Source organism: Prosopis cineraria, unplaced genomic scaffold, assembly GCF_029017545.1.
Source record: "Prosopis cineraria cultivar Desert tree isolate PC_DT_omini unplaced genomic scaffold, ASM2901754v1 PC723, whole genome shotgun sequence".
Taxonomy (NCBI): Eukaryota; Viridiplantae; Streptophyta; class Magnoliopsida; order Fabales; family Fabaceae; genus Prosopis; species Prosopis cineraria.
In genome coordinates this window covers 4,902-25,305 of record NW_026556048.1, presented here as the reverse complement: position 1 = coordinate 25,305, position 20,404 = coordinate 4,902, and the positions used below count along the sequence as shown (strand labels likewise).

At 32.9% G+C, this 20,404-nt stretch overlaps 3 protein-coding genes across 3 annotated transcripts; all 3 read left to right on the top strand.

Annotated features, from left to right (window-relative positions):
* Positions 1-257: 257 nt before the first annotated feature.
* Positions 258-1,103, top strand: LOC129298145 (uncharacterized). The gene is made up of 2 exons (XM_054936550.1): positions 258-431; positions 543-1,103. Exons 1-2 carry the CDS (start codon positions 258-260, stop codon positions 1,101-1,103), a joined length of 735 nt encoding a protein of 244 aa, XP_054792525.1.
* Positions 1,104-11,575: 10,472 nt separating this feature from the next.
* LOC129298144 (uncharacterized) lies at positions 11,576-14,662 on the top strand. Its single transcript, XM_054936549.1, has 2 exons — positions 11,576-12,274; positions 14,471-14,662. The coding sequence occupies exons 1-2, from the start codon at positions 11,603-11,605 to the stop codon at positions 14,660-14,662; spliced, it is 864 nt and encodes a 287-aa protein (XP_054792524.1). The 5' UTR covers positions 11,576-11,602.
* LOC129298146 (ankyrin repeat-containing protein P16F5.05c-like) lies at positions 14,447-17,604 on the top strand. Its single transcript, XM_054936551.1, has 7 exons — positions 14,447-14,608; positions 14,723-14,847; positions 15,012-15,099; positions 15,447-15,511; positions 16,991-17,059; positions 17,139-17,188; positions 17,394-17,604. Exons 2-7 carry the CDS (start codon positions 14,770-14,772, stop codon positions 17,506-17,508), a joined length of 465 nt encoding a protein of 154 aa, XP_054792526.1. The 5' UTR covers positions 14,447-14,608; positions 14,723-14,769; the 3' UTR covers positions 17,509-17,604.
* Positions 17,605-20,404: the final 2,800 nt, after the last annotated feature.

The following is a 20,404-nucleotide window of genomic DNA, read 5'->3' as shown; positions in this document are numbered from 1 at the left end:
TCCGAGCCGATGATGGATCTTTCTCCTTCGAGCAGAGCCTGGTTCCTCAAGAAGAGACTTGGATGCGTGATGAAGGAGATGAATTTAAGGGCGAGAAGGAGGAAGGAGGTAAGGGCTTCTCAGATGCTGATATGAACCGAAAAACAAGTAAAATCTAGAAATCTTATAAACACACATGCATGAATGGGAAAGATGAAGAGGAACAATAGGAGGATTGGTAGAGTGGAGATAAGCAGAAATTGAGGGTATCGGTGGAGATGACAACGAGGGGTCCGAATGTGATCATTCCTCCGGCGGAGAAGGAAAGGCTAGCAAAGAAGTGGAAGAACACTCTTATAGTTACTTTGTTAGGTAGAATGGTCAGGTCAGAATATATGGAATCCAAACTACCTCAGATGTGGGGGTGTTATGGTGATATTGAAGTTATTGATGTGGGTTTAGGCTTCTAGGTGGTCCAGTTTAAAGATAGAAAGGACTATGACTCTATGCTTACTGGTGGACCATGGCTTCTCCTTGATCACTATCTGGCTATTCAACCTTAGAAAGAGAATTTCGAATCGAATGAAGAGAAGATTACTAAGATTGTTGATTGGATTCATATCTCTCAACTTCCCTTGGATTATTATGATCAAGGCATATTGTATGTTTTGGGGTCACAAATTGATCATGTCTTGAAGGTGGAAACAACTACCATAAAGAGGAAGAAAGGTCGCTTTGCCCGCTTATGTGTTAAACTGGATTTGAATGCTACATTAAGACCAATTGTCCTCATCAATAGGAAAGAAAAACGAATTCAGTATGAAAGTATTCACCTAATATGTTTGAAATGTGGTAGGTATAAACATGATGCTGATAATTGTCCAGTGAGACCTCTACCGCCAGAGACGATGCAAGGTCAAGCTTTGGGAAACTCAAGTAATAAAGGCGAGAGCGTAAACGTGAATCCTAAAGCGATAATACTTCATATGAAACTGGGAGCTATGGAGGACGGTAAAGAGGTGATGGAGGTGGCTGAATCAGATGTATGCTATGAAGAATGGATGATAGTCCAGAGGAGAAGGAGATTCCAGTGCAGCAGTGGGTCGAAAAATCATATCAACTAGCAGAGGCAGAATTATTGAGCAAAATCCAATATTGAAGGATATAGATCTTGATTTTCTATTTTAGACATTGAGGAGGGAAGATTGGATGAATGAAATCATCATAACACTATAGCACGTAATATGCTAATGGATATTAGTAATCAAGTTCGGGAGATCAGTGATACGGCCAAGCAGTACGGGTCAAAGGGGAGAAATGGACAAGGGTCAAAGTTCAATAAGGATACTGAACAGCTAAGGCAACTGTTAAATGGGCCTGAGCACTTAGGAGCTCTTAAACCACAAGAAACAAAGTAACCTGCACCTAACGAAATAGACACGTTGCAATAGGCTAAAGTTTGACTGGATTTAAAGAACGCATCTACAAAAACTGGGCTAAATGACCAGAACGACATGGAGATGGACCATGAAGATGGAATGAATAAGAATATGGACTATATATCTGAGAAACTAATGGATGAAGATAGCACCGAGTCTGAAGAAGAAAGCATGAAAGTTGATGATGATCCAATAGATCCGGGAGCGGGTAAACCGAATGAGTTCCTTATACATTTGAACCTACTTTCTTGTGATCAGAATGCAAATATGATGGGCATCTCGGTAGTTCGAGACTGCCATGTAGCTCATGCATAATGGACCAATGCGGTAAGTGATGAACAGGTTTGATATGGATAGCAGTGTAAATAATATTCTAATATGAAATGCTAGAGGGATTAGTGGGAGAAGTTTCCTGAGACTACTCGATAAGAAGTAAGTGTAAACTTGAATTCTTAGCTATTCTTGAACCTAGACATAATAGCTCTAAAGCTCAAAGGATTTCTCATACAGTTGGCCTCTCAAAGTTTGACTATATTGAAGCTGATGGGTTCAGTGGCGGAATATGGTGTTTTTAGGGAGAGAATTCTGATTTTCAAGTGAAGGAGAAGCATAATCAAGTTATTTATGGGTGTTTTAATCGTGGCACCAGAGAAGAGTCGGGTCTCTCTATTATCTATGGTAACCCATGCTATGCAAGAAGGTAGGCGCTATGGCAATCCTTATGTCAAATAGAAGAGAATAGTGTGCAAAAATGGTGTATCGGTGGCGACTTTAATACCACTTTGCACAATGAGGAATGTGTTTCTTTTTCTCCTACATCAGTTCGGTCAAACAGATATTTCAAAGAGTGGTTTACTGGTACTGACTGAATTGACATGGGATTTTATGGACCTAACTATATGTGGAGTAGTGGCCAAACACGAAGCAGAATTGACAGGGTATTTGTTAATGCAGATTGGTACGAGTCATTCCCTCATGCGTCAGTAATACACTTACCCAAGTTTAAGTCTGACCACTGTCCTATATTGCTAAACCGTGGCAAGATGCTGGTAAGACAAAGAAAGAATACTCCTTCAAATTTTTCACCCCTTAGGTTACTCATGAAGACTTCAACTCGATTATTAGGGGATCATAGAGTTTGTCTCAGAGTTGGGAAGAGAACGTGGAGTGGTTTATCTCAAATGTGACTGATTAGAACAAGCACGTGTTTGGAAACATTAATAAACGCAAGGCTGATTTACTTTATAAGCTTGAGAATATTTCAAAGCTCATGGGTAAAGCTACTAGCTCGTGAAACATGGAAGAGGAACAAAGTAGGTTATGGAATTAGTTGGAAGGAGTATTAGTATAAGACGAGATTATGTGGTTGCAAAGGTCCAGATGTAATTGGTATTTACAAGGTGATAAAAATACTAGATATTTTCATATTATGACCAGTACCCACAAATGAAGAAAGCAGATTGAAGTATTTAAAAGGGAAGATGACGAATGGATCTATGGCACTAAAAATTTGAAAGGTATGGGGACTGATTATTTTACATGCTTTTATTCGGAGGATTCTCCTACACCAAATAATATTGTTTTCAAAGGCACATTTCCTAAAATCTCAAAAGAGGAATTAGATGTGCTGGGAAGGTAGATAACTACCCATGAAGTAAAATAGGCCCTTTTTTCTATAGGGCCTCTTAAAGCCCTGAGTCCTGATGAGCTTAATCCGTTATTCTTCTAGAATCAATGGGACTTGGTAGGGGATTTGGTTTTCTTCTTAGTGCAACAAATTTTCCATACCCCTGAATTCATAGGCAAAATTAATGACACCAATATTGTATTAATACCGAATATTGATACTCCAGAGTCTATGAAATATTTCCGTCCTATTGGTCTGTGCAATGTTATCTATAAAGTGGTGACTAAAGTCCTGGCGTCAAGATTGAAGACTATCCTGCCACAAGTGATCGCCCCTAATCAATGTAGCTTTGTTCCTAGAAGACACAGTACGGATAACATTATTATTGCCTAAAAAATTATTCATTCATTTCACAAATGCAAAGGGAAAGAGGGCTTTATAGCTTTAAAGATTGACTTAGAAAAAGCTTATGATAGAGTCAGATGGGGCTTTGTTACTCAATGCTTAAAGGAATTGAATGTTCCGAAGCAATTTGTAGATCTAGTGTCCAAATGCCTCATTACTGCTTCTATGCAAGTGTTATGGAACAGTGAGAAGGGGAAGAAATTCATATCTTCTAGGGGATTAAGGTAGGGAGACCCCATTTCCCCTCACCTGTTTGTGTTAATTATAGAGAAATTGGGACAGTTAATACAAGGAGAAGTAGAAAATGGAAATTGGCTTCCCTTTCGCTTCAAAAGAAATGGGATAAGAATATCTCATTTATTCTTTACAGATGATCTCCTGCTCTTTGCTGAAGCTAGTCTGGATCAAGCGGGATGATTAAAGCTTGCCTTGATGATTTTTGTAATATCTCAGGGGAAAAAGTCAATAATGCTAAATCTAAGATTTTTTTTCTCTGAGAATGTGGGGCAAATACAAGCAAAAGAAATTAATAACTTTTTAGAGTTCAGCTTGACACCGAATCTGGGAAAGTATTTAGGTGTACCTTTGCTTTATAAGAAAGTTACAACAGCCTCGTATCAACATGTATTGCATAAGATAGAGACCCATCTCTTAGCTTGGAAGGAAAATTCTCTATCCCTAATTGCCAGACACACATTAGTCTCATCTGTGGTAGCTGCTATCCCTTCATACATGATGCAATCAACGATGTTACCTACCAACACGTGCAATAAGATAGACAAAAAGTATAGGCAATTCATATGGGGTAGCACAAACACCCAAAGGAAGATGCATTTAGTCGCGAGGGGAGATATGTGTCAGTGGAAAGAAGAAGGAGGACTGGGACTTAGGGAGGCTTATAGACAAAACAAGGCTTTCATGATGAAGTTAGGCTGGGGCTTGATTAAAAGAAGAGATGCGCTTTGGGTCAAGATTATGAGAGAAAAGTATAAGTGTGGAAAAAGACTTGATCCCTAAAGTTGAGCTTTGAAGACATGCGTTTAGTTCTTGGAAAGGAATATGCAATGCTTAGGCTGACACTAATAATAGTATTGCATGGCAGTTGGGACGTGGAAACTGTATCAGCTTTTAAAAAGATCGGTGGTTGCCTCACCATGAACCTTTGATTCATTATACTACTATTCTAGTATTTGACGAAGTATGTGTGGAAATAGCAGATTAGTATTTTACAACATCGGGTAGCTGGAACAAGAACAAATTTGAAGAGCTCCTACCATCAAGCGTGGTGAAGGAGATCTTTCGCACGAGTAGAACAACAGATGATGATGGGATAAGGTGGACATGGACTAATAGTGGTGAGTTCACACCAAAATTTGCTTACCAAGGATTGTGTCCTCTTAGTAACACGGCTCGAAGAAGCCTATGGAGGAAAATATAGAAAGCTCCTATACCTCAGAGAAATAAAACCTTCATGTGGTTATGCTGTCGAGGTAGGATTATGACTAATGCGTTTCATGCCGTAAGAGGACTACAAACGAACACCAGCTGCTCCCTATGCACAGATTAACCAAAAAACATTATGCACATGCTACATGAATACTATCTAGTGACAGGCTATTGGGAGAGATTAGTTTCAATAGAAAGGAGCAACACATTCTATTCTATTGAGAATTATGTGAAATGGATTGACTAGAATATGGCTCAAAGGTTTTTAGTTAATGGCTATAGATGGGATGTGTAGTTTGCTATTTTATATAGACAAATTTAGATTAATAGAAATATGAGGGTTTTTCAACAAAAAGCTGTTGGTGCTCAAGCGACACTTGCTCAAGCATTGGTGGTGATTAGATGGGGAGATTCGAGATTATTGATGAACAATATGGATGAGGATCGAAGCTTATGGCGTGCCCCTATTATAGGAACTATAAAGTTCAATATTGATGGTGCTTGCATGACTAACAGTGGTATTGCTGGTTGTGGCGGTATAGCTCAAGACCACGCGAGGAAGACCTTAAGAGGATTTATGTATCTTATTGGATTGGGTTCCAGTCTGAGTGCGAAACTTTGGGGAGTAATATGGGCTCTCAAGAGAGCTTAGGACATGTCATGGTTCAACATGGAAATTGAACTAATTGTAGAGAGATCCTATTTGTTCTGTAACAGGATGAGGCGAGTAGTCACCCGAATAGAACCTTGACAAATGAAATTCAAAACATGAGGAGTAGAGACTGGTCTATGAAGTTTGCATGGTGCAGTAGAGAGGCTAATTTGGTTGCAGATAGATTAGCCAAGGAAGATCTTTATCAAATATCTGATGTGGTATTATTCTCAAGTCCTTCGAATTGTATTTTTGATACTCTGAAATTTAACAGTAGGGTCTAATACCCTTGTATAACTCTCTGATCGAAAAAAAGGAATTCTAAACATGGGTTAAATATCAATTTGGATCTTGAATTATAGGTCCTAGGGCAATTTAAACCCTAGAGTTTAAAAAGGTGCATTCTGAACCCTAAATAATTAAAATTGGAGTAATTTGACCCCTATCATTAATTTTCAACAAACGTCGTCAAATTCATTTGGAAAAAATTACACTTTAGGCTCCAACTTGACAGAAGTTTGTTGAAAGTTAATGGTAGGGATCAAATTGCCCTAACTTTAATTATTTAGAGTTTAAAATGTATCTTTTTAAAAGTTTAAGATTCAAATCGCCCCTAAACTATCAAAATTAGACAATAACCTTTTTGAATTTTAAAAAATACACTTTAATCAATAATAATTCAACAGTAACTAAAAAAAGTATATTTTGCATATTATATCAATTTTTGAAAAGATTTTGAAGGAGTATATAAGTTTCTTAGTTTGAATTGATCGATGAAGATGAAAATTTATAAAACAAAACCAAATGCCTTTGTGATAAATAAAGAGATAGAGAAAAAAGTGTATGAAGAGGAATATATTTTAGATTTTTTCCTAACAAAGAATGATAATATTTTTTTTTTCACCAATATTATTATGAGATTCCATTACACTAAAGAACAAATAGGAAAAAAAAATGAAAGTACGCTTATAGTGAAAGATTATGTTATGCTCCTATTACTACCACTGATTGCCTATCAAAACTTCACCCAACAAAAATCACTCATTCATACCCACCCAACTCAACACTGTCTCATTCATACCCACCATAATCTCCACCAAAAACTTCTTTACTCATTATTACAATTTACAACCTTCTTTTATATAGTTTCATCATCATCATCATCATCATCATTTACCTTTTTTTAATGGATAAAGGGAAAAAATACCTACAAAGTAGTCAACCATGGGCACCTAATATCCTAAAGTGAGAAAAATGATAAAAAATACCCATAATGTTACATGAGTGGGTGCAAAAGTAACCAAACCATTAATTTTGACTTAATGTCATTAACTTTAATCTTTAAATGTTGACTGTACATGCCATATGTCAGTCTTTGCTAACGTAGACTAATAAAGGAGAAAAAATACCCACGAAGTCCTAGTCCAGAAGCAAAAATATCCATAACATTACTAGAATTAGTACAAAAGTAATCAATCTATCCAATCTTTTAAATGTTGACCGTTTAGCTGATATATAAGTAGAAATTGACTATTTTTTTTATTAATGTAGACAAAAATATTCTCAAATGAAAATTCTTTGAAGGTTAATCAATCATTATATGAATATCATGTGAGAAAATATTATTTTGATTAACTATCAAATTAAATTGCTTGTTTTTTTGTAGCAGTAGTGAAAACCATTTGAAATTTTTGAACATATCATGAATGCAATTGCTTAAGATTATGACAATATTTTTAAGCTAGTTGTTTTCAGTCTCAATTTTTAATTTTGTACAACCTATCTCACTATATTGAATCTTAGGTTTTGTAGACAAGAAAAATGAGTGGAGAGAGAGAGAAAGGAAGGGGGCAAGATATGAGGCGATGGAAAGAAACATGTGGCACTGATTTTAACGAATTAGTCACTATTACACCTACTAAAGTAACATTATTAATACTCATAAGATGATTAATCAACATCCGTAAAAATTCATATGGAAATATTTTTTGTCTATATCAACCAAAAAAAATCAACTTCTACTTAAGTATCAGTTAAACGGTCAACATTTAAAAGATTGAACGGATTAGTCACCTTTGCACAAACTTTGGTAATGTTATGGATATTTTTACTCCTGGCCTACAACTTCATGTGTATTTTTACTCCTAGCCAACGACTTTGTGAGTATTTTTGCCCTTTTATTAGTTAACATCAGTAAAATTGACACGTGGCATGCACGGTCAGCATTTAAACGTCAAAGTTAACGGCGTTAGGTCGAAGTTAATTGTCTAGTTACTTTTGCACCCACTCATGTAATGTTAAGGGTAATGTTAAGGGTAATTTTATCCTTTTTCTCACTTTAGAATAGTGTGTGTCTATGGCTCATCACTTTGTAGGTATTTTTGTCCCTTTATCCTTTTTTAATTCCTTCTTCGATCTCATATCCTAGGAAATTTGTAACAATATCAAGGGTTAATATGCAATTTGGATATTGAATTATAGGTCTATAGGTAATTTAAACCCTAAACTTTTAAAAATATGCATTTTGAATTCTAAATAAATGTCTGTCAAATTGAGACCTAAAGTGTAATTTTTTTAAATGAATTTGGCAGGTGTTTGTTGAAAGTTAATGGTAAGAGTGAAATTGCTCCAATTTTAATTATTTAGGGTTCAAAATATATTTTTTAAAGTTTACAGCTCAAATCGCCCTTGAACCTATAGTTCAAGGTTCAAATTGATATTTAACCCTTCTAAACATACTAGAATAATAGGGTAAACTAGAGTATGTAATGAAAATAAACGTATTCTATGATAAATGCTACCGTTTCAATTTGTAAGTTGTTTTATTATTAACTATGTAGTGATATGAATGATTGTTGTGATATTACCTTTTTTTTTTTTTTTTTTGAGGACTGAGGATGAAATATGCTTAGAATCTGGTGTACTACAATCTTAGAAAAAGATCAAAAGGGTAAGAGTTAAATTTTTGGGATCACAAAGTAAGGCTGTAGGATTAGGGGAGTTATTAACAACAAAAGAAATAATAGATAATTTTGAGAGATAGTGTGAATAGTTATTAAAAAAAAGTTTTCTATATTGATAATAATGTTAAATTTTGGGGGTAAAATTATTAAAAGAAAAGAAAAACTGTAACATTTTATATTTTAATCTCTAGGTAAAAATTAATTGTAAAAAATTTCAATGTGTAGGAAGGGAATTTTGATACATAAGAAATTATTGAACATTTATTGAAGATTAAGAATTTAGAAAGAGTAAAATAATTTGTTTTTTAAAAGAAAATTTATCTAAAATATAATAAATTATAAGAATCTATCTTTGAGCAATAATAATAATAACAACAATATAAGCAAGTGCATGAAAGATTGAAAATAAATAAATATATTTATTTATAATTTTAAATTATAATATAAAATACTCTCTTTATCCTAAATTATAAGACACTTTTAGACAAAATCTCACATACCAATAAACATCATTAAATACACTTAACAACTTTATCTTTTCCAAACAAAAATATAAACTTTTAAAAATATCCATCATTTAATATATTAAAAAGAAAAGAGATAAAAATTAATTATAGAGAAAGAAAGAAAAAAAAATATTTAATACGTGTGTATAAATAAATAAAAATAAAAAAAAAGAAAAAATATATAAATGTATATTGTTTGTGTATAAATAAATAAAAAGAAAAGGAAAGAAAAATATATAAATGTACGTGTGTGTCAGAACGCGTGTGTGTAAGAGCGCGCGCGCGTGTGTTGATAATATAGTGTGTGCAATTATAAAATGAAAATTAAAAAAAAAAAAAAAAAAAAGGCGGCCTTGGCTGTGGGCCCATGACCCACGCCCTTTTACCCATAAAATAATTGCCCAAGTCATCATGTACGCACGCACAACACATTTTTTCCCGCCGCCGACAACAAGAGAGCATGCGAGAGAGACAGAGCCAGGGCCGGGGGCGGTGAGGAAGGATAGAACTAGCATAATCATATACTGTCCCTGATTAAAAATATAAAATATTTTTAATTAAATTTTATTTTTTAATAAAATAATTACTTATTTTTTAATTATTTTTATCTTTTTATATTTATTTTATTAAATATTCTATAATAAATATAAAATTACTATCAATAGCTGCATTTAAAAAAAATAATGATTACGCTTTAAAAGATTAAAAATACCTTATATTTTTTAATATCTAACTCCTCAAAAAATACCTTATATTTTTTAATGGAGGGAGTATTTCAAGGCGCTTTGAAGATTTATAAAATGATGTAAGTGTTTTAAATTATGCATTTTATCAATCTATTTTTTTAGTTTTTAGTTTCAAGAAGATGAAAAATTTAGAAGGTGATGTATTTAGAAGTTTCGGGTCTTTTTGTTGATCAAAAGTTACTCTAAAATATTTGTAGATCTATTTTGAATTTTTAAAAAGTTTAATTTTTAGATATAAATTTTTTATAAGGTTTGATACTTAAAATAAATGTTTGAGATAAATAGAGACTTTAAATCATTCAAAAATTATTAAAGATAAATTATAACGAAACTAATCTATAAAAAAATGTACAAACTTCAAAGAATATTTTGAGTTTATAGTTGCTTTAAGGTAATTCTTTAGTAATTTTAAATTATATATTAATATTTTTATGTGTGGGTGTCTTTTTGTAGACTCTCATCGAAAGCTCTTACTACTTCAATTTGCTGTATGGCTACACGTAAGCTTAAAAAGAACAAGTAACTTGAGGTTTTTTTTGTGTGTGTGCTAGCTATATTTGTTGTGATAACTCATGTTCCTGTGTCTAATTGAGCACAGCACACACGCACGCATGCACACACACACCACTGCAACGAAGGTTAGTTTTTTTCAAAGTGGTATTTGAGTTATTCCTCACCGCACCAAAAAAATCTTTTAAAATTTTCCTAAACTTGAACCTCCAACTTCTGCCGCCTTAAAAAAATTGAGGATAAGTCTAGTATTATTAAGTCAATTGCTCTGACCTTAAGGAAGTTGAGGTTATTCCCTAAGATATAGATTGACTGGTTTACTCCATAATTGTTTTTAAAATAAATTTAAGAATTTATTTTAAATCTTTATATCATGGTAATTAATTTTTTGATTTAAATTTTTTTTACCATGGTATTTGGTTAGGTTTTAATTAGTAAAAAATTAGGATGTTGCAAAATTGATATATACATTAACATTAGAAATATAGGATTAGACAAATATGATTATAAAATATTCAAATTATTAGTCTAGAACAACTGTAATAGAATATGAGAAATTCTTGTAGCTATACATGACATTCGAATACCCCAATTTATCTAAATAAAATTTTATTTGATATTATTTTAATTAATTTTATTCTTATTATAAAATTTATATTTAATTTCGTGCCTTTTTTGACTCTATTATCATTAATATCAGAATCAATTTATATTTAATATTATCTTAATGTCATGTTTTTATTAAATAAATTACAAATGATATGACATGCCCAATTTATCAATAGGATATATAGATATGAGAAATATTTAAGTAGATTGGGTATACTACATCATTTGAAGTCTATTCAATAAAAATATTACATTTAGATGGTATTAAATCTAAATTAATTTAAATATTAATGATAATATAGAAAAAAGTAAAAAATTAAATGTGCATTATGTTATAAAAATAAAATTAATTTAAAATATTATATAATTTTTTTGAAATTATTTGAAATATTTTAATTACACAGATCGTAAATTTTAAGTATTTCTCATATAGATACAAGCAAGCAGCCCCGTACCACGAGGGCAATGCGACAGATTGAAGCAACATGTTCAAACCGCCATAGCTGACCAAAACCACCGACCCCACGAAACCTTAAATGCTAAAACAAACCTTGACCTTATAAGAGTCAATCCCTCCCCCTTTTTTTCTCAACGTCGACATTTCCATCTATATACATCCTTTTCTTGCTCTCTCCTTTCTCTGCAACAACCCTCTCTCTCTCTCCCCCCACTGAGAAATCGATCTAACTGAAGTTTCAGATCAGTACCCTAATTTCTGGTATGGGAAATGCAGTTTTGACACCTTGTTTTGTGCAGCAAAACCCTACTTCATCGTCGTCTTCTTCAATAAAACTTGTCTTCTGCGAAGGCACGACGAGGTTCCTGACGGGAAAACACGTCGCTAGCGAGATCATGTTCGAGTTCCCGGACAAGATGGTATGCCACGCTGACTCCTTCTTCATGGGCCTCCCGGTGCCGTCGTTAGCCATAGACGACGAGCTCATGCCAGGCCAAACCTATTTCATTCTTCCCATAGATCGTTCAGCATGCAAGGCCCTCTCGCCGGCATGGCTCGCAGTCCTAGGTTCATCATCAACTTGCCCTAATAAAACCAGTAAGCCGTCGTCGTCGTCACCATGTCCGATCAAGTTTGGAGAGAACCCTAGTCCTTTTGAGTACATAAAGGGCTCCAATGGGAGGGTTCTGATAAAGGTGAAGCCTGAGTTCATCACGAGGCTTATTAATGGAAATAATGACAAAGAAACAGATCGTAATGGTGATATTAACTATAGCTTTCTGTGTAGTACTCCCGAGTTGAAGAAGCACTATGATCAGCTTGTGAGGTCTAAGGATCAGCATTGGTCACCCAAGCTTGAGACCATTTCGGAGTACAAGGTTAGGTTTTCGCCATGCAGGTTCTTGGGCTTAGAATGGAAAGAAAAAGAGAAAAATGTATATGAATCGATTTCAGAACAGAGATCTATAGATGATGATATATAATTTTTTTTGGGAAGAATTGTACACTGATAGATCAAAAGATCTTGTCTCACACACACACACACACACACACACACACACAGATATAGATATGAAGTGTTATTCATAAGTTCTGGGATCAATGATCGACGTGATGCAATTTGTTTGATGACTGGCCACAACATTTTTCTTAGTTTAATTATAACAACGTAATATAGAAACTTGAGACTTGAGAGTTGACTCTAATATAATTCCACAATTCTTGGCCATGATCTATATCTTTATGTAGTTATAGAATGTGTCAATACTAGTTTCCCACTACTTTGTTTTGTTCATAATTTTGTGCAATCAATATGATACGAAGTTGTGATTCGAACCGATTTGTTCATTTCTTGCCTTGTATGTACAAAATGAAGATTTTGGGAGTTAATTACCACCTTCCCAATATTATTTTGGTGATGTTCAATTTCTGAAATCTAATTGTGAGTGCTGAAATCTGAAATGCATCAAATTGATGATGTATCCATAATCATTCGAGATAAAGAAATTTAGACGATATAATAGCTTGGGTGTCTCTAGGCAAAAAATACTTGCTCAAAATAAATATAAGCAGTAAATTTGTTGTTTTTTCAGTGTATGGTGTGTACTCCCTCTGGTCTTAGTCAATTTGCATAAAAATGTATCATTAATTACTTCCTTCTAATTTTACTTTTTTCACAACTTTCAATGAGTATAGAATAAAAGGTTATAGCAGAAGAGAGAAAATATTTTCAAATATAGTGCACTTCATGAGGATAAATTGGGAAATTATTTTTTTCTTTTTCAAACAACATCAATAAATTAACTATCTCTTTTTAATTTTGATAAGATAATTAGAAGTATTTTATAACATAGAGTTCGTGACTGTAATTAGAATTTATTATCTCAATGTCCTACACTCACTCCTACTTCATCCTATTGTTTCGTCAACAAAAAATTAAGACACATGTTGCCGGCTACTACTTTAAATTAACATGTAAACTAAAATGGGTCCTACATATTCGTGCCCAGCCCAAAATAGGTTGTATTATTCAAAAGTCATGAATAATGCATAATTCTACACTTTTTATATATTATTACATTTATAATAGTGATTTTTTAACGTTATTGTCATACTATGCTTAAACCAAGTTGGGCTTCAATCTATAAATATAAATATAATATAAAAAACTCTAATAAATCATACTTGCTCCATTAAAAAATGTACAATATTTTTAATCAAATTTTACTTTTTTTTATATTTATCTTTATTTACAAGGATATTTTACTTTAAAATAAATATAAAATGATTACACTTTGAAACACTTTTGAACCTCCAACCCTTCAAAAAAAAATACCTTATATTTTTTAATGGAGGAGTGACTTTTATAAGTTATGAATAAAAATGTAAATTGCTTCTCAGAAAAGAAGGGTAAATACCAGAAATTTGGTAGACAAAAAAAAAAAAAAAAACTGCAACATGGGCAGAAATATTGTGATCTTTTCTTTTATATGGTTATTTAACTGAGTTAAATTTAAACATTTTCGAGTCAAATTGGGGAATGTTTTCCGAGAGATAACTTTTGCATTTATATGACTTTAAACATGAGATCTCATGTTTAAACGATAATAATATAATTCTTTCAACCATGATCCATGCTTTTATCTTATGTTATCCTTATATACATCTGAGAATTTACGTGGGAACTCTATTTGGGCCTTCCAAACTTATGTCTGGATCAGCCCAATTCATATCAGGTCCAATAAGAATAAACTATTTCTTGTTAGTAAACCTGAATATTTAAAAGAATAAACTATTTCTTGTTAGTCTGCAAAATATTAAAAAAAAATCTGGTATCGAAAATAAAAGGGAAAATTACTAGATTATTCCTCCTCAAATTAAAAAATTAAAAACAATTTAAATTTAAATATAAAAAGTGAAAATATGGAGAGACTATAATCTTTCTTTTTACTTCTAAAATATATGCATGTGTGTGTGGTTTTTATTATTATAACAAAGGAAAAGAAAATTATTTATTTATTTTTCAATACAAAATATTTTCTTATTACGCATATGTTTCTTCTTATTAAAATTAATTTCGACCTAAAATCATCCTAATCCTAATCATCTTCATTCTTCGTCCGCCACTTCAGAAATTCCGAGGCCACAAATTCCCGATACTTCTTCGCACTCCTGGCTCCAGTCCTCGCCGTTCCGTCCCCGTTGCTGTCGTCGGCGTCGGTGTCCCCAGCTTCCGTGGCACTGCTTTTAGCCTTTCACCGTATTCTCCTGTTAGTACTCGTCTTCCATCCTTCAATCTATCACGTGAATCATCACTTCGGTAAATTTCTTTCTTTACATGCTTCTTCGCTCTCCCTTTAAATGAAGCTCTGTTTAATGTATAGGTGGGGGAAAATATCTGTTTTTGCTATTCTTGCTTGATCTGTCGCCAATGGGAGTGGAGGCGCCAAATACAGCACAGAATACTTCAGCTGCATTGACGGAGGAGAATATAGATGCCTTGCTTGAGGTAAGTTTCGTTGATCAGTTACTTTCTCTTAGCCTTGCTCACGCCTTCTTCATTGTTAGAAACTGAGAATTCCTTTTTCTTCATTGTTAAGTTCCCTTGTATTATGAAACAGGCTGATTCGTCAGCAATGAATGTAACAATCTGAACTTCTATTTGTTTAACAGGCTGCACGATATGATGATATGGATGATCTTGTGAGCCTAGCTTCTATTGGTGTTCCCCTTGATTCCAAGGATTTACAAGGAAGAACGGGTTGGTAACTTTTTCTGGGTAGTAGTTCCATTTGAACAATTTATTATACAATTGAAGCAAGTGTTGAGTACATTAAATTGAAAATGATGAACAAATGGAGTTTATGTCGCAATGGTAAATTTTAAAGGTTGCAACTGATGAGACGGCGAAGTTTTTATGGAAAATGTCCATGTCTTGGGAACAAGGAGAATTTTAGCATCACATGGGAAAAAAAGAAAATAACAGTTTTGGAGTACAATATACTAACAATTATTGAAAAGGAAAAAAAACAAACAAATAAAAACTGCTCACACTGGATGAACGTTTGCATGTGTTTCTGACTTTGCTTCCTTAACGTTTGAATTCAGCTCTTCACATGGCCGCTGCCAATGGACATCTTGACATTGTGGACTACTTAATCAGTAGAGGAGTGGTAAGAAATCTTTTTTCTTTACCCAAATATGTATTTTCTTCTTTTGAAAATTTTAACTTTAAATAGCTTATTTTTTAAATTTGAGAGAAGGCTTCTGGAGTACCTAATTTGTTTATCCTGTCAACATGTTGTCTTAGTGATCATTATCATGTTCACAGGACAATTCTATGATGTCACATTGTGTTTTACGTAGCATCATCATTGATGATTAAGAAACACCTATAGCTATAGCTATTAACTCATATTCCATGTGCACTTAGCCCTTTGATTATCTCTCAATGACTTGTGCTCGTTATTTTGGATAAAACATTTCATAGGATGTAAGGACTATGTTGTTGAAAAATTGTAAAGCTTGTGATATGAATAGAGCTCCAATTTCAAAGGCTGAAAACTGCATTTTTAATATTCTTTTTTATTTTAATTGATAGCATTGGGCATTATTCACATCACACCCTACTTATCCTAAGCGAGGTTACTTTAGTATGCAGTCCATGTAGACTCGTCTTTTAAAAGAACTCTATCCTGTTCATTTATCTATTCAGAGAATGTATTTGTTACTTATCTAAAGGTTACCTATTTGAACGTGTTTGGAACTTGGGCTGCAGAGTTTATGTGGATAAGTTGTCAATGTTGCTTGAAATATGATGCATATGACTAATTTGCAGTTGAGAACAATAACTATCGTTATTTCAGTGGGTAGTAGTAAAAACCTCATTTTCCTTGCCCCGTTGAAAACCAGATGTGCTCTAACCTATCATGTTTTAGTAGTTTGTGGATTTACTTAATGTTAGTGGTCCCTTTTGATCTGTATTGCTTCTGTAAGCTTGCCCAAAATAACAAAAAAATTTCAAGCAATGCACACAGTTTGAAAACTTCCTTTCTAATGGGTAGAAAAGTTGTTTGGAAGAGAAAAGGGGGACATGACCTAAAATTTACAAATTTAACATACGCATTAACACAACGGGGAAGTGGATGTTACTTTTGTAATATATATTGATTGATATTGATGCTTTAGGTTCTTACCGCCACTTAGATTCTTGCGCAATTATTTTTGAGCCTAGACGTCACCAATGTAGCAATTGGAAAGTAATCAGGCCTTGCATTTACAATTACACAACTGGGTCTTGTTTCATAAGGATTTGAGCAAAAGTCATTGAGTTTGAGTTGGGTTGACCAGTGATGGAGCAGCTGATTTGTTTCCTAGGAAACCCAATAGAAGTGTATCATGGTAGAATTTTTGCACTGCTTATACATCATTTCATGACTTACAAGTTAACCTCATGAAGTTGTGGCATCTTTTGCACTTATTTGTGACTTGCAAATAAACTTTTTAACGGCATATCTTTGGTTCCTTACATACCTGCTTATATTTATTTTATATTTGATTGCTTCCTTAAGATCCATTATATTTGGGCAAGGATCGTTATAATTGTAAGGGGTGGAATATGACATCTAAGGTTATGAAGCTCGTGTTATCAGGATGTTAATTCATCAAATGAAGAGAAGAATACACCACTTCATTGGGCTTGTCTCAATGGACATGTTGAGGTAGTTACTATCTTTACTTAGTAGAATATCCTTGTTGATTTCACTGTCCACAATTTTGTTAACAAGAAACATTCTACAGGTGGTGAAGAAATTGATACTGTCAGGAGCTAATGTTGGTGTTTTAAATGGGTATGTTACATTCCAGTTTGGGAGTCTGAAGGGTTTTAAATCGAGTTTAAATCATTGCACTGGCCTATTTGTGTAATGTCTATTATGCCCTTATAACCATTAATCAACATTAGTTATCTGCCCCCCATCCCGGCACCCAAAATAATAATAATAATAATAATAATAATAATAATAATTGAATAATCAAATTCATATTACTGTTCAGTTATGAGCGGACTCCCATGGATGAAGCAGTGAGTAGGGGAAAGCTACAAGTGATGGATGCTATAAACGAAGCAGTAACACAAGTTGAACTTACTGGAACCAGGGTTTCTGCATAAGAAACCTGTTAGTTTAATCTTTATTTTTCTTTTTGGACAACTGATCTTCAAGCGTTGTATTATTATTAGCTTATTTTGAAATATTTAATTCAATGATGTCTGTGTCTGTCTTTGATGTTTGCGCCCTTCATATATGTGCATAAAGCTTGCACCTGGGCTTCTTTAAAAAGGAATTATCTTTTTGCAAAAACAATGACAAAGAGAAAAGAAGAAGTAAGACCATAAACTGATTTCAGAAGCATGGATCATCAATTTTTTCTCTTATATATGGCTAATTCGAGGATTGTCAGAATTAATTAAGAGAAGTTTTCTGGAAGATATTTTTTTTTAACCTTCGCAGGTTTGAATTTGAAACCTTATACTTAAGTAACCATAATCCATTTCATTAGGATCTATTATTGTTGGTTGGATCATCATATGTTTAAAATCCGAAAAATGGGTGGTGTGAAGGTCAAAATTATGTTAGATATGATGGAAATTATCAAAACTATGGTGAACATGTAAAACCAAACTGGAGCAAACGCTTGTACAGTGAGTAATTGGGGCGAACAAAACCTCAAAAAAAAAAAGGTCAAGTCTGGTAGATCCGTTAAATTATTGAACGAAACATGTTTTTCAGATCAAAACTAGCATACAAACAGACGTTACGGAACTTTTGTCGTTCGTTTCTCAAATCAAACGTTCTCTGTTAACCTCAGTGGTGAGGTCAAAATTTCCCCTTTTCCTTTAATATTTTGTAAGATTTAGTTTTATTTTTTTTTAGTGCAAAAGAAAATATTTAGAAAAAATAGCATAAATAATCAGAATTTGTGGGCGGATGCATTATTTTTATGTCAAGATTATTTAAAGGTGGTCTCCCAACTTCATAAATCCTCTTTTAATGGTGGAAGAACAAAACTACACAAAGTGAAACAATTTTAGTGGAGGACAAGTAGAATCTCTGCTATATAAAAAAAATCCACTAAGAGGTATTGAGAATCAAATGTTAGCTTTTGGATGGCATGTGCATCAATTCTAAAATGCTAACTAATACTAGGTTTTAATCTAATGGTTTGATTAGAATCTCCCTAAAAGTTCCTTTTTGGTCACGTTAGTTTAATGATTGACTTTGTGTTTACCAGTATCCACACTTCTAAACATATGATATTGGTTTTGTAGGAAAAATTTCAAAACTCATTTTCCATTAGAGGACAGCAGAAGTTTCCAAGCCAAATCATTACCTAGATCTTGTTTTTGTTGATATTTGTTTAGATGTATTTGTTATTGTTTGGGTTAGCAATCCAGAACTTTTATTAATCAAATTAGTTTTTTTCCCCTTTCCTTCAAATAGACTTGAAAAAAATAATTGTGTTGAATTCCTCGGCAGCAAAAGAATATTGAGCTGGAAATACAAGAGCAAACAAACACTATGTTTTAGGAAAGGAGAAAGTCTATATACTTTAACTTATGTACTTAATGTGTATGTTTTTAATTAAAAATCAAGACATGTGAATCTTTTTTATATTCTTTATTCTGTAATAAATTATTGTTATTAATTTAATTAATACATTGGGATCCACTTGTCATAATTTAATTTGATATAAATATATTAACTATATAAAGTTATATATATAAGTCTTATCCTTTAGGAAAAAGAAGAGGGCATCAACTAAGAAGTTTAACATTAATATATATTAAAAGTCTAGAAAACCTTTTCACCAAAAAAAAAAAAGTCTAGAAAACCTTTAAATCTATCATAACAAAAAATAAAAGAATCCATCACTAAAGAAAATATACCATTGTATCAAAAAAGAAAAGAAAAGAAAATATACTATTTTGAACTGTAAGAGTTATTTAGTATTAAAATTGTAATATTTTGATTAACATGCACTTCATTCAACCGGTAGGAAGTTGTACCAAATTAATTAGAACTCTCAAATTTAATTTTTGATAATGCAATAGCATTTGGTGATAGAGCTTCCATTGGAAAAGATCCCAATCCAACTTGATCCAGACTAGCCAGAGCTCTGACTTCAAACACAACTTGATTTAATGTTAGAAAATAGTAAATATTTAAAAATATATAATAATTGATCCCTATAATTTTATTAAATTTTATTTTTAATCTCTATAATTTTTTAATATTTTTTGTCCTATAATTTTAAAAAGATTGAATGAATTTATTTTTTAAATTTCTATAATTTTTATTTATAATATTTTTAATCTCTATAAAAATTAAAAATATTAAAAAAATTATAGAGATAAAATTAAAAATTGATATAATTATAAAAATAAAAAGACAAGGTTTTTTTTAAATATTTTCGTTGGATAATAAGTGTTGACTTTTATAAAGAATAGGATTGGGAAGAGCCAAATTTCATTGAGATTAAAGGGCATCCAAAGCATGATGGGCCATCACATCACATGGGGCCCAACATTCTATACTCCAACAAACATATTTTTATTTTAAAAAAAAGAAATCTTGGGTGGGGGAGTGAAGGTTAGATAACCACTAAATTGAAATTGAACATGTTCTGCCATGTTAAGACTGAATAGAGTAATAGACCAAAGGACAAGAGCTAAGTCCTAAGATGATAACTAAGTGCATGAAAACGAAGTACTATAATCGTAACCAATCACAATGAGAGAGAGAGAGGAGGGAGGGAGGAGGGAGAAGAGAGAGAGGTAGGGTATGGGCGGATAGGGGAGGCTGTAGGGCAGTGACTCAGCCCAGGCTTTTTGGATATATTATGGATTTAGAGATAGGAAGAGGACCACTCTATAGGGAGAACCATAGCCCTCTCTCATTAATGCATTGCACGCAACACATCCTTGAAACGACATCACTTTATCTAAGCTCTCATCTCTTGGGCCCATTTCAGCCCACCACATGTCCTGCCTCCCAACACCCCACCCA